General features: G+C 36.9%; 1 protein-coding gene across 6 annotated transcripts in view; it reads right to left on the bottom strand.

Annotated features, from left to right (window-relative positions):
* Nucleotides 1-6851, bottom strand: part of LOC121303716 (leucine-rich repeat and fibronectin type III domain-containing protein 1-like protein) — a 48961-nt gene extending 42110 nt beyond the window's left edge. For 4 of the 6 annotated variants that reach the window (XM_041234495.1, XM_041234490.1, XM_041234493.1 and 1 more), the window contains exon 1: nucleotides 4801-6851. In XM_041234495.1, the coding sequence (XP_041090429.1) occupies nucleotides 4801-4819 (19 nt within the window). In that variant the 5' untranslated portion in view covers nucleotides 4820-6851. Of the gene's footprint in view, nucleotides 1-812; nucleotides 1050-4800 lie in introns of those variants that run through there. The other 2 variants (XM_041234494.1, XM_041234492.1) reach the window with 1 other exon arrangement.
* Between the last annotated feature and the right edge of the window lie 20090 nt (nucleotides 6852-26941).

The raw sequence follows: 26941 nt of genomic DNA on the forward strand, positions 1-26941 counted from the left end.
ATCACTTATCATTGCGTGGGTGGTGAATCTTGTATGTGGGGTTCAACATATAAAAGCGGGGTTCGGAAACCCTCAAACCCCATGCTTGCTGTGAGCACAGCAGTGGAAATAACCAATGTTACAATACTTGAGCTCGTAAACGATGACAATCCAATTCAAATCCAATTCCTACCAACACACAGCTGTTTGTATGTGCTAATGCAAAAGCAAATGGGGAGCAGAAAACAGGTATGGATCTTTTGTCCACGGCCTTCTACCGCAGCAATTCCTATAAGCGGAATACAACCAGCATTGAATTCCATTCGGGGATTATGGATCAGTCAATTATGGAGATAAATGTACCGTTTACCACACACAATTCACAGCAGTCTTCTGACGTGAAAAAATAAATCACAGGCACAGTAAACAAACAAGGAATTTCTCTTCATTGCAGCGTCATCACAAGTGTATTAGTTCTGTAGTTAGGGGCAATGGTTGCATAAGGGTAGATACAATGGGATCAGAACAGCCCATGGTACTACAATGGTAGTAACAACCAATACGCTCTAACAATATTGCTGTACCATAGCATTACCAGACCATGCACTATCATATAATGGAAAACAGAATCAGAATTCTAAGGGACAACTATAATAAAAGTTAAGTAGACAAACGACCGCATCCCTCTCGGTCACGTTTTGTTTGAATTAATAATTTTTTTGTAAACTCTAAGGGATTGAGAAGTTGTCCTTTCAAAATCTATATGGATTATACATTCAAATTTTTCGATGATTATTTTTCAGGGACTCAAAATATCGTAATAAATCACTCACCGTTGAGAGGATGTATTTGACTGGGGTTCTTCATTAGAATGCCATGACGATTGTTAATTGTGCAACAGGTTTTGCCTCTTTCAGTTCATGAGTTGTTTCTGACCAGATGAGATTGAGTGGTTGCGGAGATTCTGGTATCCAAAGTCAACAATAGGAAAGTGTCAGGTACGAATGACACTCGTTTCATTTGCTGTGATTTTCCTTTGCTTGGAAACCTCTGCTCCAGCTGCATTTGGGCAAACTGCTGGTCAGAAGCAAAGAATAAATTGAAACAACAATAAAGTCCTTGCAACCTATTGCAAAATTAACAGGATTCATGATGTGTTAATGAATAACCTGAGTCAGTTTAGTGTTTTTTTTTTAAAGCAGACCCCCAATATATATATATCAAATAAATGCTTTGCTACCTTTTGTGATCTTTCCTGGACACTCTTATAAAGTAGATGATTCATCTCAATGGCTTTTCTTACAGTTCCGCTATGAAGTCCAAGTTAGAGCGATAAAACCTTCGGGAACAGGTAAGGGGGGGGGGGGGGGGGGGGGGGGGGGGGGCTGCATTTTATTGTGGTGTTTGTTGTTGTTTTTTTTTTTATTATTGTTTTGAGGTTGCATGCTGAATAAGTCAGTTTCTGCCTAATCAGATTTAGCTGTTGAACACTGTTTGGGACATACTAAAGTAAAAACAAATGTAAAATTTACAGAATCGTGTGGAAGAAACATTGTCGATGTAGGGTTAAGAGGAGCAGTAATGCTGGGCGCATCCAGTAAAGGCGCTCCACGTGGAGCGCAGGATGTGCCCAATAGACTGGAGGTAGCTGGTTCGAGTCCAGGCTATTCCACTGCCGAATGTGGACGAGAGCTCCCAAGGGGTGAGGCACAATTGCAGAACGAGGGTTTAAGTTGGCCAGGGTATCCTGGGCTCATCGTGCACCAGCGACCCGTGTATACTGGCTGGGCCTGCCTGTAAGCTGCCCAGAGCTGCATTGTCCTCTGATGCTGTTGCTCTGAGGTGGCTGCATGGCAAGCCTGCAGAGTGAAAAAAAGTGGTCGGCAGGGCAGCGTGCGTTCGTCTTCGCTGCTCCCGAGTAAAGCGCGGGGGCGGTAGTGGTGAGCTGAGTCGAAAAATAATAGATTGGCTATTTCAAATAGGTAGAAAAATGAGGTAAAAATCAATTGGCAGCTACTAGAGTTATAAAAATAAAAAAGAGTAGCAGCAATGCTACTAATTTGTTCTTTCAGTTTGTGACACTAAGGAAGGATAGTCTTGTAACTGCATATCTACGCAATAGAAAATGGGAGACCCCGTGCCCTAGATTCTACTGAATACATTATTGAGATTGTTAAATCTCTCTCTCTCTCTCTCTCTCTCTCTCTCTCTCTCTCTCTCTCTCTCTCTCTCTCTCTCTGCAGTAGGTCATTTTGTCAGGAACTGTGTTTGAACAGGTGTACTGCCTAATGGGTCCCTAGTAGCATGATTGCTGGCCCACTGCTGGCTTTATAATTGGGTATTTCAAAGAGTTTTTACCTTTACTAATGTGTTAAAATGTTGGTTGTTACCTTTAAAAGTTATGCAGTTTTAAAATCAACATTGATGTTTTTTTTTTTTTTTTTTTATGTTAAAACTGTAGAAAGTAGCCGAGATACGTGTATTTGATTCACTGAATCACAATGGAAAGCAACATTCAAGCAATAGGAAACATTTGCCCCTACCGGTATCTTTATTTGGGCCATTAATAAGTTTTGCTCTCTTATAAAGGATTGTGCAGAGAATGCTTTGGATTGTTAAACTGAATGATGGTGTAAATGAAACACAACGACAGCACAGGAGGCTGCTGCTTTAAGGACAGTGAAAGCATATTGCACTCAAGACACATCTGCTCAAACAGCATCTACAGACCTCCCAGTATTATAATGTACTCTGTCACTCAATTATACCAGTACTTGCATTATCTTGCACTTGCACTGAGCTGCTTCGTATATCGCTGTATTGTGCTACTGGTCTTAATTATAACTATTTTCAGTGTCTTGTACTTAATTTTACTCTTAAAGGTATCTGTATTCATGGTTTTATTATTATTATTATTATTATTATTATTATTATTATTATTATTATTATTTATTATTATTATTATTTTAATTGTTCTTATCTATTTATAGTACTTACTATGCCTCTTGTTGGAATTTACTATTGTTATATATAACAAATTCACTTTTAAATGTAATTATTTACTGTATTTATTTTACTCTTATTAAAATGTGATCTTCCTTTCTGCTTATTTTACTGTACTTTACAACTGCTCTTATCTGTAAGGTGATATTGTGCATTGTGATACTTTGTATTGTGATATATTGTAACAACCATAAGTCACCCTGGATAAGTGTGTTGGCTAAGAATTAAATTATAATAAACTAGAATGAAGAATATCTGTCAGGTAGAAAGCCAGGCAGTGTGTTTCTCCCATTGCAGCAAACAGTACCACACAGCCCCCTGCCTGTTCCAATAGATAAGGCAAGCTTGCTATAGCTGTTCTAACTCATAGCAGTAAGGACTACAAGCATACTGTATACACTGTACATTCGGTACATACATACAGACAGACATGAGTATATACATACACACATACATACAAACACATATACATACATGCATATGTTGTTTTGCTCGTCATAGTGTAATAAATTAACAATACTGAGAAGTAATCATTTGTTTCACAGCAGATAAATGTAAATCAAATTCAAAAATACAACTTTCTTAAATGGGTAGACTAAATGTTTCATTGTACCCACTGTTGGGCCTCTGCTTTTTATTCTTGATCACTCCTTGGCGCTGCTTGTCTTGGCATAGAGGTGGGCTCAGGTATTATCTGTGTCATCACAATGTATAACCATACACACTGTAACAATTCAATAATATTAACGAGGGAAAAAGTTCACTCTATATATGTTTGAGATGTTAAGCAGTGCCTTTAGCGTCCAAGGTTGCCACCGTGATATTATGATATAAGTAAACCGTTCATTAGAAAGTACTTATATACCAGTCATGCCCGTCCCTTTCAGTTATGCTCACCAAGGGGAAACTGTCCAGCTATCAAAGGGAACACTTGGCAGAACCCTTACAATACTCTATGCATTTGTATTTAATCTAGTGTCTAATCCAGTAGCAGGGTGGACCCAGCTGATCTGTTAGCTACTGGTATCATTCTCTTGCGACCAGTATAGATAGGCATCTTAACGCATTGATTGTCGAACACGTAGACATATCGTCTAAATTACATCTGGGCATTCCGTTTCGCCTTAGTCTGACATTTAAAAATAAAAAAGCCATGTACTTACCACTACAAGATTGCAACAGAATAGATTAAAGCGAAACTGCCACCCTCTCCAGCATCAGACAGCATTGATCAGACCGCGCAATAAATTATTGACTGAAGAATTGCAATGCAAATCCTTGACAACCAATGATCAGAGATGACCTCGTTCATAAATACAAACCGAGATGAAAATAACCCAAATGATAATGTCATTGCTACTCATTGTATGATATCGGCGAAGAACACACAACAATATATATATATAAAATATATATCTTTTTTAATGTGATTGACGTCAAAAAAAAAATTCTACACCTGCGTGTAGGATCACGTCCTGTTGTTTGTAAAATAATTTTGGCGGGGGGAGGAATGAGCAAACCTCCTTACCTAACCCATACCACAACGAAATATTACGTGAATGACATGCGATGTATTAATGTCATAAAGGTTACGTCATCTAAAGTCATAGGGGTAATAATATCTGTATAAATTGGACGTACATATCACGATGCATTATTATATATATATATATATATATATATATATATATATATATATATATATTATATATATATATATATATATATATATTATATATATCGGTATATATCGATTTTCGTGAATCTGACACCCACAGCTCCAAGCACTTAGCAAAATTACACATAACAGACATTTACCTTTGCAGAAGAGGTGCATTTAAAGAACGTGGTTGCATTTCTTAGGGACTCGTCTCACGGAGAGGAGCAGGTTGCTATTTTCCCCTCCCTCTCCGCTTTTCTGGCTCCTCTCTCTCTCTCTCTCTCTCTCTCTCTCTCTCTCTCTCTCTCTCTCTCTTCTGATGGATTCCACTATGATAGTGTTATTACGAGTTCTTCGAGTGGATTGTCAATCTCCGATGCAGGGCGGCTATAGCTGAGCACATCAGAACGCCGCCTTGTCTTTGACGAGAGCGACAGGGAAGGTGACGGGAACGCAAGAATCATGCACTGGCGCTCACCTTTTGCAACAGAAAGCAGCGCAAGCCAAGGGTGCATCGCTCATGTGTAGGTTGCATAGGAGAAATAGCGGCTCCCTAGCCGAGCTCTTTAAGAAACGTCCCCACCGCTGAATCGTATTGTAAAGTGTACTGAAGATTCTTCACTGGCTTCTACCTCTAAAGGTGGATACCATGCCTAGTAGCGAGATCTCCGTGGGTATATCCCGTAACCCCAGCATCGATATGGCTATTAAGATACATTTCCAGTAGTTTATTTTCCCATATTACACGGCAGAGCCGTTTAGTTCTGTATAGCGTCTACAGGAGGTATTAACTCACTCAGTTCTCATTATAGATGAGTGGTGAGCATTAATTTATGAAGATTCGCGTTAGCTTGGGTTTATCTCCTTCTGTACACAAACTGTATATCCCCAATCGTCCGTTGAACGTCCATTCATCCCAACAGACGCCGTCAATCAATTATCATCAGCATTCGATTCTTAAACTTTTGCTGATGTCTCGTTTTTTGATAAAGAGGAATGTAGCCAAGTCGACGCGGCGGTGTTGTTTAAAGTAGCCTCGTTTCGACTACAGACAGTCGCCCTTTTACTCCTCAATACGAAACCAATAACCATAGCATAAAATTTTCAATTTCTGGACTGAAGTCACTGATCGACCCCAGGACGTCCCCATTCATATCAAGCCTTTCCTGTTGAAATTCCAGGCTATTCAAAATCCACACAGAAAAGAAATAAACGCGATAACTTTGCAGTGCATCGGCTGCATCTGGTATAGAGAATTCTTCCTTCTCGGGTGAACTCAAAACGAACACGTATTGACATGCCTTCCAATAGAAAAAAAATGGAGAAACTAAATCCAATTACCACTCATGATCTCCTCAGTTCTCCGCTGTTCAATGAAATACGCTTTATACATGGCAACATGATTTGTCAATAATGATAAAGTAGTCCATTAGCTCAGAAACAAAAGAGCCAGCGCTTTTACACTACGTATATTACTAAAATTATCACAGGACCAGGTAAGATTATCCAGGTAAGATTACATGTAATTAAAAAAGTCAAATAAATCCACGTCAATAAATACAGTTGAAATAACTGTATGTGTTTGCATATGCAATATCTACTTTTTTTTTTACTTCAAAATGTTTAGCAACTCAATCTAAAAACGTAACATCCATCAGAAATAAATCCATCTCACCGTGCTACAGCAATTGGTAAAAGAGTCAAAACAGCCTAGACTAGTTGAAAGAAAACAAGACAGTCTTATGTTTCCTATTTTCTGATCCTCAAAAAGACGGCGAAGTCCTTGTGTTGGCAAAATCAAATACAACTGCCGCAATTCTGCACGCCAGTTTCACATGCAGAACGAGCGATCACCTTTTACAGGAAAGCCCTCCTTGTCCCATTGTGATGACCCAGTTAAGAGCAGTTTGGAGTTCATCGGATGCCTCTCTCTTGTCTGGTTGCACTTCGCTCTTGATCCGCTTCACGTCTCTCTAACCGTGCAGCATACAGTATGAAACGACCTGACACAACAATATGTAAGGCTTACTCTTCCGACTTTATCAACTGATATAGCTATCCGTCTCCTCCACCACTGCAAAGAGGAGCAGGATGTGAGCGACAGAATTTAAGAATGACACTTTTTTTTATCCCCTCTATTGTCCCTCTTAATTTCTCTAGACGGGGCTGTGGTTTTCTGCCCTACGCGTTAAGAAACCTTGCTGCACGATTGCCATATTGAAAACAGATTAGCTACCAGGAGCTTTGTAACAAGACCGGCATGCAAAAGTGGGCGTGGTTGCTCGAAGCGAGAACCCCCCATCTCCAGCTTATCGAAGCAAAGGCGGTGTGGTGGGCATTGTGGTGGGCATTAAAACAACACATGACAGTTTCAGAACCATAGACAGCGCCTAGTCAAATGCAATGAAAAACAGTGGAGACTGCCAACCAGTTTTGGTCATATAATTTAATAGAGATGTAATATAGCTGGGTATACATAACTGTACACGCGCTCGAATATAATAGATGGAAGTACTTAAAATTAACTTATGAAATCTAGACTGAGATAGACACCTTCATCTGTGTAGGAAGGGGTATTAAAGAAAAACTCTCGGGGTTCCGAAAAATTATACGTGTTACTAGAACTGTTTAAATAAATTAGCTGTCATTTTTTTCTTTCCGTTGTTAATATCCTGGAAAAACCTTTTACACTTACAGCTGTAAAGTCTACACGAGAGCCTTCATTTTAAAAAATAACTTTGCAACAAACTTTAAAGTTCTCAGTCTAAAAAGTTGTCAGGATGTTAACAATGAAAAGAAAAATTACAGGTACGTCATTTAAACAGTCGCAACGCTATATTTTTCGAAACATTTTCACTTTTTCTTTAATGGAATGAACGCGAATATATTCAGCACCACAGACAGCTTCTGAACGCTGTGATTTTGTGGAGTACTTAATAGGTCCCTGTTAATAAATTGTTCAGGACCAAAATTACTGTAAAAGATTGGAAAGAAACGTAATTGAGGTTTTGCAATGCCCATATGTGTGTATGTGTGTGTGTCTGTGTGTGTGTCTATATATATATATATATATATATATATATATATATATATATATATATATATATATATATAACACAACAGTGTGTCTATTTTCAATTGACATTGCAACTGTATCACTGGTGGGTCAAGCCATCTTTACATTCCAGACCATACTATCATAAATTATGCCACCCAATAAATTCAGCAGCATCCTACCCCACACAGCATCCACTCCACAAAGCATGCAAGTATGTGTATAAAAGGAATAGTATTACACAGCTGTGGGGAGATGTTAATTTAGCTCTCTGTAGTAAAAACAAAACTTCCAGGCAGAAACTACACCGTGAGAACATGATTACATTGAGATGAAGGTTACTTCAGGGAGCTGCCAGCAGGCAGTAAAGCTTTCCCTGTCTCCATTTTCCCCTTATGAGAAGCTGACAGAAAAGGGAGAGGTTAAAAAGGCAATTTGCCACTTGCATTGAGGGCAAATACTATTATTTTGAAGGAGAAACTGATAGCTGAGAAGTGCTGCTGATTCCCTATATTTGAAAAGCCCAGACAAAACAAACAACAGACCTACAAAAGAACATTACTCTGTACAGCACAATTTTACATTGAAGTCTCTCCATACCTTCAATCCTATTGTTAAGTGTCAATATAACAATCAGAATGGCAATGTTGGAAGAGGCGCTGACTAACCTAAAACTACAGAAACCACTGCTGTTTCTGTTGTTATAATCTCTTCTAGTTGTAGAGGTTTGTAATGGCTCAGTTGGTGTGCAAAACAATTCAATAAACATTCCTGTAACTAATAAAGAGTTTAGGAACACATTAAAAAGATAATTGGTGTAATTAAACAGTTGTGTATTTAATTGCTGCTCAACAGCAGCTTTTATTAAACTATAAAGGTTGTTGATGAACTATAACTCCTTTGTACCCCAGTATTGGACAGGGAGTACTCAAATTGTAGTTATTTGCTTGTTAAAACGTTAATGGATTACCAGCAGTGTGTACTGGTTTTCTATACCTTAATGTGGAAGTATTTCAGGGCCACTGCATTGCAATTGAAGGTCATTTGGAAAGGTTATTAAGAAACATATAGAGGAGACTTGGTGTTTGGTAACCACTGTTACCAAGTTTTAATTTAGTTATTCAGCTCAGTAATCATATATATATATATATATATATATATATATATATATATATATATATATATATATATATATATATATATATAATATATATATGAGACACACATAATATTTGAGGACCCAAACATTTGTTTCCTGCTGTGTAAAAATACAGAAAGCATCTTATTTTACACAAAAACTTTTTGATTGAATCCTTCGAATGCTTGTTCCAAATAATTGGTATGACAGATCTTCATTTGTAATATTAAATGCAGTACTGAAATCCATTCATTAATCTGCAGCTCCCAGTGTATGGTGTAATGTCATGTGATGCAGTGTCTGTTTCATTCTTTGATTAAATGTAACCAACCGTAATGCTAAAAAAAAAACTCCACTGAAACATAAGCGATTTAAAAAAAGAAAGAAAAGACAAGGTTTATTCTTTTGTATGGTACTATAAAGATACATGATAGAACTTCTTTTGGGGATAGATTTTAAGCCATTGAGGTTTAGATGAGGACAAAAATGAATAATATTCACTGGTTTTGTATGCCTATACGCCTAGTCAAATGTCAAGCCAGACAGACAGACAGAGAGAGAAACACACTTAGGAGAGATGGTAGGAGCGATGAAAGTATGGCATGGGTTACCTGGCTATGTTCTTGATCCTGAATCAATGGGATCCTTTAAGATCTAGTTTGACAAAGTTTTGGAAACAATCACCTACTTGGAACCAGGCGAGCACTGATGGGCCAAATAACCTTGAACTAAAATGTTTTTATGTTCTAAGATAATGTTTTTATGTTAAAGATAAATGTTTTATGTATTTCATATGGCAGATTTGCTCTCCAGTGAGCTGTCTATGGTGCTGAAATTGCTGCTGATTTTGGTAATGCTAATGATGCCTTCCAGTACTTCTATAGTTTCTACAATAACGTGATCTAGTGTTTGCCTAGAACCTGGTGTCTGCATTAAATATAGTATATAGACACATGGGAATGATTGTATTTAATATATATTTTATACATAATGGAATTTTACTTGAAAGCTTAATTTATCATTGTATGAAAATTGCTCAGTGAGAAAACACAAACACAAATAAATGTTTAATACGATGCATTGTTCAATGTTAAAAAAGTGCTTTCCTTCTCTGTTTGAAAAATATAGTGTGTTGCGCTTCAGCTGTCTTGAAAGTTAGAAGACAACAGCACTGTCAGAAATTGATTTTTAAGAGTTGTGCAGGATTGAGTATTAAGGTATTTTGTTTGACCTTGTTTGTCATTGTAAGCCTCTTTGTTTTTTTTCTGTGTGGAAGATACCAGGCTTGTATTGCTTCTCTTCAATGTTTCATGTCACACAGGAGACTGGATGTTATTCCTTGATGCACTGACAAATAACAGCAGAAAAACAAATTGTTGATAATTGTACTTTTGAATGCATAACTAATGGACAAAATACTGCAGTTCAAGAACATGTGGCTGTTTTATTATATGGGTGCATTTAATGCATTTGTTGTCATTCTCAGACCCCTTGCTTACTAAAATCTTGTACCCCTCAATTGATAATCATCTTCCAATCTAAGATTGATCAAGCAATCTCTCTCACAACTGCAGTATAACATTATACCCGTCTTGCAGAAATCTAGTTCTTCATTGGTAGTAAATGTGGAATATTTTCGGTTCATTAAAATCACATAATGCATATATTTAGAAATGCGACTATTTTCTTGTGTCTATTGGTGCATGGATGCAGATATATTGAATATTGCAAAATACTGCAACACAAGCATGTCTTTTCTTTTTTTCCCTGTAATTTGTGCCTCCTCTGCAACATAGTAAACTGAGTTGGTAAATGAAAAATCTATATATGGATAGCTGCACCTTCCTTGCGGTGGAGTTGTCAAACACTCGAATACCATGTCTTTTATTTCACTAGCCTCAATTAAACATTAATCGATGAATCAATCTCTTCAGAGCTGCAGGTAGCTTCTTAGAAACATGTGCTTTTCTTGAATTATGCTGGATTAAAGTCTTTGCATTTGTTATGTGATGAGTAATGGCAGAATCTCATGAATATCTTTCTTGTGTTTTAATCATAACTTCTCTCAATGCATATACTCCATTATAGTTTACAATTTTAAGCACTTGAACGGTTTCATTGTGTGTGCTTCTTACTTCTGAATACTAAAGTGCTCTCAATGCATTTATCATTGTTGATTGCTGATTGCATCTCTGCTATTTCGCCTACCTCTATTATCAAGCCCTGATCCACTTTTCCCCTTCTTTCCCCTTCTTTCCCCGCCTGTTTAGTTGCAGTTCTGTTCAACAGTTCTTTTTTTTGCTTTTTCTGAGATTAAAGCCACTTGGTTATTTGGTATGTATATGACTTGTTAATGCAGACAGGGCCTTGCTTCTTCCATATATAGAGAGAACAATATTGATTTGAATAGAGAAATAGCCCGGGTTTGTAATCCTTCAGTAATTGCATTTAGCAGGAGAATATCTGTGCTACGTGAATGCCAGATTCAATCACTGTTGGAAAAGCATCTATCACGATACACACAGGTACAATATTCAGTGTGGTATTATGCTTGGCAGTCACCATTGCAGAAATATGTTTTGAGGTTAAATAAGGACAACTGTCCCACACAGCCATTCTGCATGGGAAGTAAATATCTGTGGTGTTGCTGCCCCATGGAACTCATTATAAATGAAAATATGTTGCATATATTTAAAGAAGATACCATTATCTATTCTGTTGTAAGCTTTATGAATTATGGGCTCTGAAAACACTGTTGCTATGTTAATTAGATTCCCATTGTCTTTATTAAAAAAACAGAGCAAAAGCAGTATTGCCATTTCCATTACCAAACTCTAAATGCAATTCAGTTGCCTGTTGGGCAGACTAATTGAGGGCTGAGGACCCTTTCTTGTTCTCCAGTAACGTTATTATTTGAAAGTGTGAAGGTTATTTTTTTTTTTAATTTTCAGTGTCAAGCCCTCATTACTCGTAGACGGGTAAGGTGTTGTCATTACTGAAAAGTGGCGAACGTCAAGAGTCAAGAGACAACCTGTCTAAACCAGCAGTAAATTAAATTGCTCTTTATGCAGTGTTGGTACATACACTGGCGACAACTTTATTAGGATCTGTCTACCGGGACTGGATTTACTTAAGCATGTGTATGGAACTGGCCCATCCGATAATGCTGCACTTGTACCCTGGGTTCTAAATGCACCCATGCCCCGTTCCAGAGTTGTGCTCAAATGGTTTGAGGAGCATGATTTTAGATGTTTTCCAGGGCCACCACAATCTAAAAGATGACGTCAGTACCTAGAGCCTTATTAATTCATGCCTGACTTATAATACGGACAAATTGACTATATATATATATATATAATAATATATATATATATATATATATATATATATATATATATATATATAGAATATATATATTGATACATTCAAGTAAGAAAAAATAGGCATTTTATTTTGTGTACTATTTAGGATACTCTGATGTGAAAAATCAAAACAGCCTAATAATATTAAAACAATGTTAATACTGTAAACCAAATGCCTGTAATAAGGATGGAAGCCGACCAAGGTCCTTGTGACTACAAACCATAAGAGTAAAATACTCTAAAATGGAGACTTAATTACTAGTTTCACAGACCCTGATTAGCACTAACCTAGGACATCCTTACCTTAACCATGATAAATCACTTTGTAAATGCACAGAATAAGCAGGGGAACAGCTGTACACTATGACTACTGGAAACTTTAAAAGGTGCTGCCCCACACGTTCTATACAACACTTATTACCATGATGAAACTAAAAAGGCAGCAGACAAACATTCTTCAGCGTTCACATAGTCTATACAGAAGAAGGCATTCACCAAAACATTTGACATTTGAAATTAGTGTATTACATTTTCACATTCAAATTCTGATGAAGCATTTTGAGGTTATTTCCAGTCAATGCTATTTTATAGAGACAATGAGACTACTTTGCAATTCATTGAAAATAGTAAGAGAAAAGGAACACATAGCCATAAATGATGTTTAAGATGCTTAATTAAAGCACAAAGCGGTCTAACATTTTCACACACTAGTGTCTAGTGTTCCTATGTCACTGATTACTGCCCGAAATATTAAAATTCTTACACCCTGAGGGTTTTATTCAGGAAGGTATATAAAGGTCATAAATGACAAATCTGGAGATGCTCTAATGAATGTGAACACTACTGCAGGCAATATCTGTCCTGAGGAAATGCTTTCTGGGATATAACTGAAGTGAGACGACTTGCATCAAATTTAGTTAGGAATGTTATTCTTTTTTTTTTTTTTTTTTTACCACAACTCGATTGCAAAGTGTCTGACTGGCTTTGTAATCCCTTGTATATCACTGCAGAACTCATTACAGTCATGAAGCTATTAATGCATTGCAGGAAGCAGGAATGTAATTTGTCTAGTTCCTCTTAAAGCCAGCCATGACATGTAACTGGCATTTCATTCTCTATTAACAAGACAAGGATCTGGTGGAAGTGAGTTGAGGAACAGAGTTACAGTTTTTACATTTATTTATTTTATTTTTTATTTTTTTTATCATATGGAAAAACTTAAGACAAAAGCTTTCTCGCACAAACTTCGTGCCACTGTACTGTGTATTAAATGGGTGTGGTTGGAAATAGCATAAAATGGTCAAAATGTTATGGAGGACTGTAACAGGGCCAGGGCCTGCTCCTATAAAGCATAGTTGTTGTTATTATTATTATTATTATTATTATTATTATTATTATTATTATTATTATTATTATTTATTATTATTTATGTACTTAAATGATGACAAAAGCTGTGTGTTTTGCTATTGTTCTATTAAATGTGACGGCAGAGAGCCGTGTGTGTTTTTTAAAAAAAATTAAACCTGACGGCAGAAGCCGTGACACCCCACTGCACCAGTGGACGTATACTTTTCACTGCATTTTCTACAAATCCTAAGAACCAAAAAGTAGTACAAGTGGGGAGCAAGGGTAAGGTTTCTACAATAAAGACAAGTACATTTAAGCCTTGGTGTTGATCACTCCATTAACGGGTCGCAATATTGAGAGTATGCAGATGATCTAATGTACCGTAGCCCCCTTCAAAAAAAAAAAGCATTTCCTCCTGATGTGCTACATTTCCACCTTCTGTTCTTCCATAATGGTAAAACAAGTTTCTTATCAGTCAAGCTTTCCCCACCTGCAGTAAGGAGCAAACCTTAATTTCATGAGAAATCTGTCATCAAAAAGAAGACCTACAGACCCAGACACTGGTCCTTGTTTTTGAGCCAGCTGGTTGTCATAGATTGAAATCTCACCCATTGAATTAAATGGCAACTCAGAGCCTTAGCAGCTAAAGGCTAGCTTCACAGTCAAGTGTTTAAGTAGGTACCCTATACTATCGCTCCATACTGAAATCTGAAAGAGATCACTTTTTGCGGAGGGAGGAGTAGAGAAATCAATGTAACTACACACAGTCTTCATTAAGAGCCATTCATTAACTGCTGCTCTCCAGACTTTATTTCAGTGTACGAACCATATTTTTAAACATGGAGTGTGTTTCCACAAGTCTCTAAGGCACAAGCAGACAGTATTGTTAATGTCGCAGTGACACTAAGTGTAAAACAAATTAACCATAATGCATATAGACAAAGTAGATCTGATTAACTCCAACATGTTAGTTTATCGCCAATGCTAAAACCCTAATATGTGTTTATATGATAATGAAATTGTTTCTAGGAGGTCAGAAATAATGCTGATTAATTAATCATCTTTAAGCAGAGTCAGCCTCAAGTTGTGTGTGTATCTGTTAATTATACAACTTAATCTAGCTGTTTGTTTTATACACATAGATCTTAAGCAATTGTGGAAATCAAACAAAAAAAAGCACAACAAATTGATTCTGACTTGTAAATAGGGGTTAATTTCTTCTAGTTAATATTCGGGTAACACTTTACATTGTGTCTCAAATTACCGTTCATGTACATGATAGTTACATAGTAAATGCATGTGCACTTACACATGATTGCAATGTTATTAGGCAGAGTTACAATGTTAATGTGTAAATCTTTTTGTGTGTAGAACTGGCCCATCCGATAATGTTTCACTTGTACACAATTGTATCAGAGAAGGGTTATGTATAGGGTTAAAACAATGTGTGAATATGCATGTATTGAATAGGACTCATCACAAGAGATGCCCAGAAGATAGACCAATGAATACTTGGATTTCACTTAGTGCAACCCATCTCAAATTGTTTAGAATTGCTGTTCTATTTCATTATCATCAACTTAGTTTTGTCCCCTGTGAATAGAAATGTGTGTGTGTGTGTGTGTACAGAGTGAAAGAGAGAAACAAAACATTTTTATGTATGAAAAATGTTTGAATAATTAAAAAAAATGTATTTATTTCAGGGCGTTTTGGACAAAAGCTCTTCCGGTCGCCCCAACCCCAAACCCCACACAATTCAATTATTTCAAGTAATCACATAGTCCACTCAGCTGGGTAAAGTTCTATTAGTGATATCATTTGACATACGGCCCCCCCCCCCCCCCCCCCCCCCCCCCCCCCCCCCCCCCCCCCCCCCCCCCCCCCCCCCCCCCCCCCCCCCCAAAACAGACCAGTAAAGAAAACTATTTTGTTGGTAACTCTCTTATGGTAAAGATGGAAGTTTCATGATTGAGTGTCACTGCCACATTGTCATCCCACCTCGTCCTGCCACTTCCTCCCTTCCCATCACTGTCTGTCAGGTTTCATTTTTTTAAATTATGGACACGCACAGCTAGTTTATTAAAAATCCTAATTAGAAAAATTATCAACACAACATGTACACAACGACGTTCTCAGTAAAACCGTTAATAAGCTTAATTAAAACTGAATTATCTGCACCAGAATTTTTTTTTTAATGATCATAATAAATTCAAGGACCTTTCAATGATCTTCAAACTTTTTGCAGGCAATAATGTATCCACAACCGAAAGTATTTTATCATTATTTTCTGTTCTTTAAAAAATAAAATGCTTTTGACCTTATTTTGAAACAGAGAGCCTTAACCCATAGAGATGATACAGATAGTATATTTTAAAAAAGCCATGGGTTTTATTTTGCATTCCTCAAATAAACATGCATTGGTTAATGTATTGCCCTGGTCCATTGTTACTAGCATGTTCATATGTTTAATTGTATTTGCAGGCTTTTTTTTAAATAGATTGTATTCAATAGATATATTGTTTTACTACATATAACCATACACACTTGCTAACTACAATGTTCCTAATCTACTGGACCTGTATTTTGAAGTGTGTTTTTAAATTTTCCAAGTTCACTGAATTGAATCTTAAACTGTGCTGCAGCATTGGTAAAAAGTAGTTTTCTCTCACATGACGAGCTCAGGCAGAATCTTAATACGATAATTAACTGGAGCTCTGAGTACAGGTTTTTTGTATTACTGCAGAAAGGAATTAAAGGAAATGAAATCCAGCGATAAGCGCTGATGTTATCATAATCTCTGTCTCCCTGGAGACCTGCCATTGCCTAATTATAATGCTATCAAATGAGTGGCCAGCATTTAAAGACAGAGCCTTGAAATTCACACCAAGAACCACTGCTACCCAGAGTCATGCTTACAAGATGCAGGAGTTTGATTAATATTGCATGGTAGTGGGAAGGTCCGATCCTAACTGATGTTAAGTAGAAGATATGAAAGTGGTCTGCTGTGTTGTGCAAGGTGTTCGGCTCAACAGCTGCCAAAGGAATCTATAAAAAAGCAACAGGTTGTCATAAGTAAAACTTATTGATCCGTTGAAGATGGCATTGACCTCACAACCCTATCCATAAAAGGCTGTTTGGTTCGGCAGCTTTGAATAAAACATTGTATGGAAAAAGACTTCACAGTTATACAAATTGAACAGAAATGAAGTGGAGTCTGTTCAATTGATCTGAACAGTGGTGGACCTCAATGCCATTTTGTTTAGTTTGTTACCCTCTTAACCACTGGACAATACAGCCCCTTTGGTAAGATACATACTACTTATTTTGGTTTCAGACATCCACTACAGTGAGATCCGTTGTATTGTGGTCACTTACATAGTGACATGCTGTATAATGGATTTGGCTTTATCAGATTTGAAGCATTGCTTTAAACTGCAGACATAAGTAACTACCATGTGAATGCACAGTAATTAGATACACTTAATGTAAAGTGTTACCTAAAAGGTGTATGCGTGTTTTTTGTTGGAAAGCAGGTAAAATATAAAAGAGCTTAGGTGCTGCCTTGCAAAAGTAAAACGGCTTTGACTTTCTCAGCGCCTCTGTACTGTAAGGCTCTGTTTTAGAGACCCAGCGTGGTGCTTAGACCTGTACTGAGAAGCCCAGCAGACAACAGCATGCTTTCAACAGGGATCAGAGCTCACAGCATATGGAAACAAAATGAAAGCTTTATTAATGGGCCTTTTCAAATAAGTTCTTTTTTTTTCTTGGATGTCTGGAAGGCAAAAATTTCAAAGAATCTGAGTCAAAGACTAAAAGCCTCTTACAAGCTTGAAAGTTGGATGTTGTGGTGAGGTACTGACTCAAAAGTGCAGCCAAACTTAAAAAAAAAAACTTAAAAAAAAAAGATTATAAGATTAAATGAGATGTCCATGTTGTGTAGACAGTGACTATATGCATTTGACAATATATGTATTCTCCAAAATCTTAGAGTAAATAGCTTTAAATGTTATATGTACATGTGTGTGTGTGTGTGTGTGTGTGTGTGTATAGTGTGTACATATAGTGGTAATGTGGCAGGCAGGCAAGCTGGCCAGCGGCAGAAATAGCAAACACACAGACAGTACTGCAGTTCAGCACTTTGACGCAATTCTAATTAAACACAACAAATAAAACACAGGGAACAAAATAAATGTTGTAAACAAAACAAACAAATAAACTCAAAACAAAAAATACAACACCCAAGCTTTGCTACCCCAGTGTTCATTCTCTCTCTCTCTCTTCTCTCTCTCTCTCTCTCTCTCTCTCTCTCTCTCTCTCTCTCTCTCTCTCTCTCTTCTCTCTCTCTCTCTCTCTCTCTCCCCCAGCACACTCCTACACACACTCACCAAGCCAAAATTTCTCTTTTCCTTTTATACCATGTGGCCAGGGTTTGATTGACAATTAACCATTTAATTACCACCTGGCCACACACCACAGTTTTCCATTCACTCCTCAAATCCTCAAATTAAACAGTCTCCATCACCACACACACACGTGTGTAATCTGTGTAAAGTGTTGTATGACTCGGTATACTATCTTGTGACCTATATTTGAGAGCCATCATTAAAATGATTAATGCTTTGTGCCATTAAGCGTAGAGATCACTGGCCATGTCAGTTTTGTTTAGAGATAACACCAGTTCACGCCAGCTTATTTCAGTGATGGGGATTGTCTCTCAGACTGTATCAGAATCAAGGTCCATGCTTGCCAAACCTGAAGTGGGGACTGATTAATGCGGGAGAGATCGGAGCCAGCATAGGCTACATAGCAATGCAAGATACTGTTGCTTTGTGAAAACATGAACATGTTACCACTGTTGTAGCCTTTCTTTCTTTCTTTCTTTCTTTCTTTCTTTCTTTCTTTCTTTCTTTCTTTCTTTCTTTCTTTCTTTCTTTCTTTCTTTCTTTCTTTCTTTCTTTCTTTCTTATTTCGATTGTATAAGAGAATTAGAAGCCAGATTATATTTAATGGCCTCGCTGTAATGTGTTGCGAGGCAATAATGGAACCTCTGAGTCAATAAAGTCCAGGAGGCGGTATGCATTATTTGAATGAGGGGGTTTCATTATTACAATTCTATCACGAAGTTCACTGGAAGAGTTAAGTTTTTTTAGAGCAGGACTCACGCATCCCTGTGAATCATTTCATCAGTAAGCAGTGGTTTAGAACAGGAGTTGCTAATTAGTGTCATTTTTTTTCTGTCATTGACTAATAACAGGCTGCTCTCCATAGGAGAGCAGTGTCTGGATGTTGCATAATTAATTGTAACGTTCTTTATCTGAGTAAAGAAGTAGGCAAATGTTTTTTTTTTCTTCCAAACTAAGTTTCTTTAGCATTTCAAAGATTATGAAAAACTTTCATTGCAAATATTCCTGTTCTAACCCATACTTTGCCAAGTCAGCATAAATTGTGCAACCTTGGCTAAATGACATTGCAGAACATGCAGTTTGTTCCTGTGACTATTTGATATATTGCATTTAAGTTGAGAAAAGGTTGCTGGAACACAATTTTTAGTTTTAGTGAAACAAGACCCTTTGAATTCTAACAGCCATTCATCCCTTTGATAGCCAGTTGCTAATACCTTTACAGAAAGTTTGAAAACCGCATTGGTGTCTTATAAGAATATGAGTGCAGTACTCTGAAGAAACCTTAGCAGAACAATTAAACCACAGCATTGCCAGCAATGGCACCACAGGATATATGTGTTCCTGATATGGCAGCACACCTTTCTGTGTGACAATGATATGATACCATGGGTCTGCAATGTTTTAATCATGCATGTGAACACAGAGCAATTTCAGCACCATAGACAGCACAAGAAGTCATTCTACATTAATAGTAAATTGATAATATGGGATGGCAAGTTCTGGGATACCAAGATATTTAGCTAATAAGAGATGCAATGAATCCCCCCCACACACACACACACACACACACACACACACACACACACACATTCATTCTGTTTTAAGGCTGCTAACACCAACATTTTGTTCCAGTGTGAAATCAAAATATGAAAAGGTTTCCACTGTCTTAGCATTGTGCCAACAGCAGCCTCATACCATTGTTGCTTCACATTGAATTGCCAAATTTGATCCTGGAGGCATTCTCACCAATATAACTTGTGCCCAATATAAACCAGTAAAGAAATGACTTCAAAGTTTTTAATATGCAAACACCCAAATCTCAACACCAACAAACTCAACAGTTGTATATTACTTGTAAAAGTAAAAGTATGCATTCAATATTCTCAATAAATATGCTGGTATTCCTTAAACTTTTAGAGCTTAGCAGGCTGAAATATTGATGCATTGGAATTTAATTGACCATAAAATATTCATTGAGCAACTTCTCTCTCTAATTTACAGGTTTTTTTGCAGAGAAAGGGCACTGATTTGTGCTGACAAAGCCACGAATAAAAAAAATTAAAAGCACTAGTCGTCGACACTTGCCGGGTCAATACATTGAAGGTTTTATTCATGCCACCACTGCGCGCCAGTAATAAATAAATGTAGCTGCCAGGGAGTCAAAGTGCACAGAATTGATTTTTAATGAAGCACCATAATTCCTCTGCAAGTCTCTTCATTATAGAAATGTGCAATGCAATAACAGACTGTGGTGTTGGACAGACGCGCTCATTTGTATACCTCTGACAATTGGTCACATAAAATACCTTAGTAAATATCTATGATGGAAAATCACATCTAAAACCATTACCTGCCAGTAAAATAACCAGCCTGCAGTTTTTTATATCACGTTTTATATACTTCCAGGTAATTTTTTCTGCTGGCTGGAAATTACCATCATCTTTTAGGAATATGCTCCCATTTATTGAAATACCATATAAGGACATTCCTCTAAATGAGAACGTTAAGGGTTCGTTTACGCTTTATCCATTGTGTGGGGAGTCCACATCACCCTGTGTTAGAGGTTTCTGAAAAAAAAAAACAATTTCATAATTAAGAAAGACATCTAGTCAAAATTATTGTCATTGTTTTTTTATTGTTGTTATTTTAAAGTTTCTTAATTGAAGGGATTGAGTAAGACATCTAGTCAAAAAGACTGCCATTGATTTTGTAACTTTTTAGTTCTGTCAGTATTTCTTAATTTAAAGCTGTTGACTGTTTTATAGTTATGGATGAAAGATTGTAATACTACAGTTTATAGTTGCTTTATTATTGAAAAGTTTTTTTTTTATTTATTTATTTTTTTTATTGTGGCTCCACAAAGCATATAGCATTGTGTTTAACTTGCCATCAGAAGGATTAAAAGGGTTTAATTTCAGTGACACCTGGACTCTGCAGGGATAGGTCTTTTAAAAGTGACACCCAGAGTGGTTCAGCAATTGAAATCTTCACACAGACGTGGCTCTTTGTTATTTCGTTGGCTTACTAACGGCTGTCGTGCATTTTGTCTCTCCCAGCCCGGGTCAGAGTGTGTCAATCCACATTATACGTGGTTTCACACAACGTGGGATTGTGTGAAATAAAAGCAAGAGCAGCATATTGAGTTTCTTCTTTTCTTTTATAAACAACATCAGCAATAAGATGACAATGTTCGATGATTAAACAACTCACCCATTCAAAAGCACAACTTGCTTAGGGACCTTAAAAAACCACTGATGCTTTGGAAACAGTCAAGGAGTAACTTGAAGAATTGGGAGGATCATAACACATAAATTCACATTATGCTTTAATGATTAATAACCTTGCTAAGGATTCCAGAACATCTTTTATTATTTAACAGGGCCAACCAAGGAGGGTTTTTGTTGTGTTTTGTTTGTTATGAATTTCATACATTATTCATGGAATTGTGATACAAATGAGATGTTAAATGAATACTGACTTCAGGGCAATATCTGAATAAAGATTAAATGCTGTAGTATGAAGTGTTGTGACCCGGGGAGCTGTTTGAAACAAATGAAGTACCGGTCAGGAAATAAACAGGCAGGAAAATGCACAAATAATTCTTTAAGAAAGCTCTACAATTTCCATTTGATATTCTGGAAAGACTTCTGGAAAAACCTATTTCACTGAAGAGGCCAAGACAAATTCATAAAGCTGAGTGATTAATTATTATATATTGTGAGCCCCTGAAAAAGAAACCTTGAAAAAGAGCTAGCTTATGTGAGTAGTTGTCGAGCTGTAGAGAAGTTACTTTGTAGTGAATTTGCACAAAATTAAATAACAACGCTTTCCCACTAATAATGTCTTGACATGGCACAGTCTGGTGAGTTCATTTCTGTTGTTAGTGTTTCTTGCTTTTTTACTTAGTTACTGATTGATCTCTGTGTTTCATTTTGTGTTCAATTTTCTGACTGCGTTGCCCCATTGTCAAGCTGGTTAGTTGATTTGGAGACTTTTAGATGCAAATAATGGTCATGAATTTGACTGACTTTGATATCTAATGCTCCATGCCTTAAGCCTGCCCTGGACTGGAGGGAGCACCCTTTCTCTTAGGGGGTGAGAGAGGGAGGGAGCAGTTCAGTCTTCATGCCTCAAGCCTGCCCTGGACTGGAGGGAGCACCCTTTCTCTTAGGGGGTGAGGGAGGGAGGGTGCAGTTCAGTCTCCATGCCTTAACCTTGTCCTGGATGTTCTTTTTCTGAAGCACTTTCAATTTGCACTGTCATACTTTCAGGGAGCGCCCCTTCTCTTTTGATATACCAGTGAACTTTGTTAATTTAATCATTGTTTCCCTAGTTTGGCATATCCCTGGTTAACATTGTGTCAATTAGTTGAAGAAAAAAAAACTTGACAAAATGAATTATTTGTTCTTCTCTTTAACACATTAGGGAAAATCATTATTCATTCTATCTGCCTATTTACAAGGGGGTTCCATTTCAAGGGGCTAGGAGGTAATTAAACTTCAAAGTCATTTTGATTTATTTATAGCATAATTTAAAACCGTATTTAAGACATTAAGAAGTTAATCATGGATGTTAATTACTTTGGTAGTACGGGGTGATTAACCCATGCTTTTAGAAGCTAGAAAGGTGGACTAGGTTAATGTACTGCAATTCCCTCCGAGGCAAGGGTTCCTGGAAAATACATTTTTTCATAATGAAGGTCATTTAAACTGGGTGCTGGTATTGATTCAGGCAAATATGGACAAAATAAAGTCACAGTGTACAAAGAAAGAACAGAATGAAAACGATAAACCCTCGGACTACAAAGTATTTTATTTTCTTCAATGTTAGCTAAACTGGGGTTAGTCCATGGGCCAAGTCAGAAACATTTACCTCCGCAGTTGTTTCTTGCCTATGCTTTTCCCTCATTTCAATGTGCTTTATTACACTTTGGTATGATTTCACAGTAATACTCTACTTTAAGTGTTAGGGCTATAGTGTGCAAAAATTACACAATAACCTGCCAAAGTGGTTTTGTTTCCAACTGTAAAATGCTCAAATATGTATTTTATTTATTTATTTTTTTTTGTTGGGGGGGAGGCACTAAATGTTATTGTCTACATAATTGTCCAAGTCAGTCAACTCCAGTCTTACTAATTATACACTAAGGGGCATACATGTTGCAGCTTATGCAGCTGTTGTAGGGCACGTTCTCCTGGTATACCCTGGGTCCCTTGATAACTCTAAAACGAAGATTATAGTTTACTGTACTGTACTGGACCCTGGTTTATACCATTGTAGCTTCAACTAAAAGTCCAGAACCATTGCTATTGGAGATCATTAGTAAGATGAACTATGTTAGATCAGACAGGTGACTCATGGATAATTCTCCCTGCGTCCCTATTTTAGTGGCTAACACACAAACACACTCAGAAACAAGCAAACCACAAGAGAAAATATTATTTTACAAACCAAGCCTTGCAGAAGCAGAAACTAACAAAACTCCCCCTTGACACTAACCATTAGCCTATTTAGTTTGTAGTCGTTGTTGTTGTGTGTTGCCTGACAGGAAATAATAGACACCATTAACTCAGAAATACAGCCACAGGCGTAATTATCCATTAACCACATCTCAGTAAGTATGAGTCACAGTGCACTCATGGATAGTCCCATGTTATGTATGTTGAATGCACTCTGTAAAAAGCACAGTTAATCTTTCCATAAAGTGTTTGTCATAGATAAAGTCAGTAATTAAAGATTTAAATGTGCTGTATTTCCTTGGCTAATATTCCAATGAGGGTAGGAGTTTGTGCCTTTATTGGTGCATGAGGAGCGCAATTTGGGAGACAATGTAGAGAAAACTAACAAGTGCATTTAAACAATACATCAGTTAATTAAATTAAAAAAAGAACGACAAAAAACTTTGTCAAGTCTATTACGAACAAATAGATACATTGTTAAATGGAGCAATGCAACACTGAAATGATCTCTGCAGTGCCATACAGACAAAGCATCACAGATTTAATTAAATTTGTACAGTTTCATTTGCAAATATTTTCATTCTGAATGTCATGTGAAAGCACACTAAAAATGCATCAACAGCTACACACAGATACATTATATAATGATTTTTACATACCTGCAAATCAAATTAGTAAATTTGCAAACTATATTCTATTCTAACTATAATGCAATCTGTAGTACAAAATGTCTTGACCACAACTTAGTCATTGCCTTCACATTCAGTAAGAAGACAGAGGCAGAGGATTCAATCAAGTGATGTCCAGTTTTACTCTAAATGTATATCAATGAAAGTTTTAATGGTACTTATCATTGAGCCATTACAGCTCAAGTGGACCAAATACTAAAGAGGTGTTCTCTCCCTTTGTGTGTGTGTGTGTATGTGATTTTTTAATATTAATACTTGAATTTTTGTCAGAAAATAGCATCAATACATTATCAGTTCATCTGCTAGTGTACAATAAAGAAATCACAAATCTCTTTTTTAACTTGTTATTTTTGTCATCTGTTGTAATGTTAAGACCCCATTTTATATTTACTAATATCCCCGGCAACTGGGATACTGTGAAGGCTTTGTATGTTACAGTTACAGCAACATTATTTCACGTAAATTATTGAGAATATCAAATTGTGGGTATATATGGATGTGTCTGTATATCTGTCCATGTGTTTCTTGAGAAAATGAAAAGTTATTCAATATACCACACTGGAAGTCCTTTTAACATTCAAGACAGCATACAGCATTAAAAATGAGAGCGAGATTGATTGATTTTTTGGTTGGTTGATTGTCTCTTTTACCCAAAAAGGTGCTTGTACAAAACCATTGCCATTGAAGATCATTTGAATACATCTTTAAAACACGCCTCACCATGTCAATTTTAAACAAAACGTTCAAAAAAGAGACTGACATACAGACAGATTGACAGCTCACTGTAATTTAACAGTGTTCCTCATTCGTTATAATCTGTATTTAAAACAACCAAGTGTTTCACATCATGTTTTCACATCATTACAAACATCAGTGACAAACATCTGCATTATCAGATCAGTATGACACTGACACAGCTTGATATTGATTGGTGTCAGCTAGGATGTGATCAATACCTTCACACTGGTGACGTGTATTTTTACAAGGAGAGTTTTTATTCCTGTTCTATGCAATTTGTGAGTAGGTGGTAATCTGAAAGATATTGAGAGGAAAGATAACTCCACCGAACAGACGTCACAAAGCTAATATTGTTTCTCCCCTGCATTAGCTGTCTGGTCTTAGGGTCACAGAGTAAAGTGGCAGACTTTCAACTTCACCTTATTCTCGGTCGTACAAGATAAAAAGATATCATCCATAAACACTCTGCAGTGCTAAGTTTAGAAATACTAAAAGAAGAAACATTTTGAAGTCTTTCTCATTGTCTTCAATTGAAAGCCTTAAAGAAACACAACAATGAACATTTCAACCAGATGTCTTTCACATGTTTTTCAGAATGGACCTGAATTAAAGAACAACTTGGTAGGGTATGAAAAAAGGTTATATTCAGAGTATTCTGTGTTCCTGTAGTTGTTTATATCCATCTTCTGTTTCAACACATCCTGATGATTTTGTAATCCCTGTGGCTGTAGAAGAGCTCTCAGAATCATATCTAGACCAGTTTTTTTTTTTTTTGGGGGGGGGGGGGGGGGGGTGTCATCTAAGTTTAATTTCAAATTGGTTCCTTGATATCAATGGTTTTCTTTTGAGGAATTGCATCACCAAAGGGTTAAGGTTATATTGGGCAAAACGACTTACTCATTAAGTACATTGTAACTATGCAGAGTAACATTGCAATTTTAGATGGAAATAGAGACCAATGGGAACTTTGATGAGGTCTGGGAGATGCTTTGAGAAAGCGCTGTGACTTTGTTAATTCCATAGGGATAACCAGTCAACAGTTGTATAATTAATTCTTCTTTCACTATCCTCAGCAGTCCTACTGGTGCAGAGAACAGAGAAACAATAATGATGCCTTAAGGAGTGATCATGTTGTGAAATGTGTAATGACACTGGTGTGTCTCAGAAGTGAATCCGCTGCTCATTCAGCATTATTAGGCCAATCACAATGACGGGTGATATTTGCACATAGCTCCCATTGATATGAAACTTCTAGCCTATACTGTACAGTTCCTAATCAGTGCACTGAAGAAGGCACTAGCTAAAATGTGTGTGTACTTGACCTAGTTTCTTGTAGTTTTACCTTACAACCATAGAAGTCTTTGTTCTGTGGTACCAATGAATTGCAACCACTATGTATTGGAATGTACCACCACTATTGTACCATTCTGCTAATGGCTTATGCATACTATTGCAGTTCCTCTTTAGTTAGCATTGCCCCTTATTGATGAATTTAACTGCATTGTAGTGCAATGGCTGGATCACTGTGAAATTTTTTTTTTCAAGACTAATCCTCAACAAACAACTGTGAATATATGGAAAATGACACCAGTTTAAAGGTCATGCAGAGATAAGTGAATTTTTCTTTCAACTCTGGGTACTTTAAGTTGAAAGATTCATATAGACCCAGAGGGCTTGCTGACTTAAATGGCACAAGCTTGAACATTTATCTGAACGTATATAGGATTGTGGATTATGGATGCTGTGTTGGCCTTTTCCTACTTCACTGGCCCTGTTCACAAATCTTTAACTCGTTGTAGACTGGATAAGTATCCCTCAGGAATAACTTAAACAGAAGGCAAGTTCTTTGCATCAAATCGGTAATAGTCCAGACATTTTTGTCCACCCTACGAAACATTAAAAAGTGTGAACAAACAACACTGAAGCTCAGCTGCTGTTGTGGAAGTATGTTTTCCAACTCAAACCAACCCCCAGATAGAGGAACAAGGAATTGATAGTGTTGAGATATTGTTAAGTAAATGGAGTGCAGGCAGAGTTCACAAAGCTTCACACGCATGCAGTTACATAGGATTTATAAGAGTTGACAGCGTGAATGAGAAAAGCTACCT

The sequence above is a fragment of the Polyodon spathula genome, chromosome 35 (assembly GCF_017654505.1).
Source record: "Polyodon spathula isolate WHYD16114869_AA chromosome 35, ASM1765450v1, whole genome shotgun sequence".
Taxonomy (NCBI): domain Eukaryota; kingdom Metazoa; phylum Chordata; class Actinopteri; order Acipenseriformes; family Polyodontidae; genus Polyodon; species Polyodon spathula.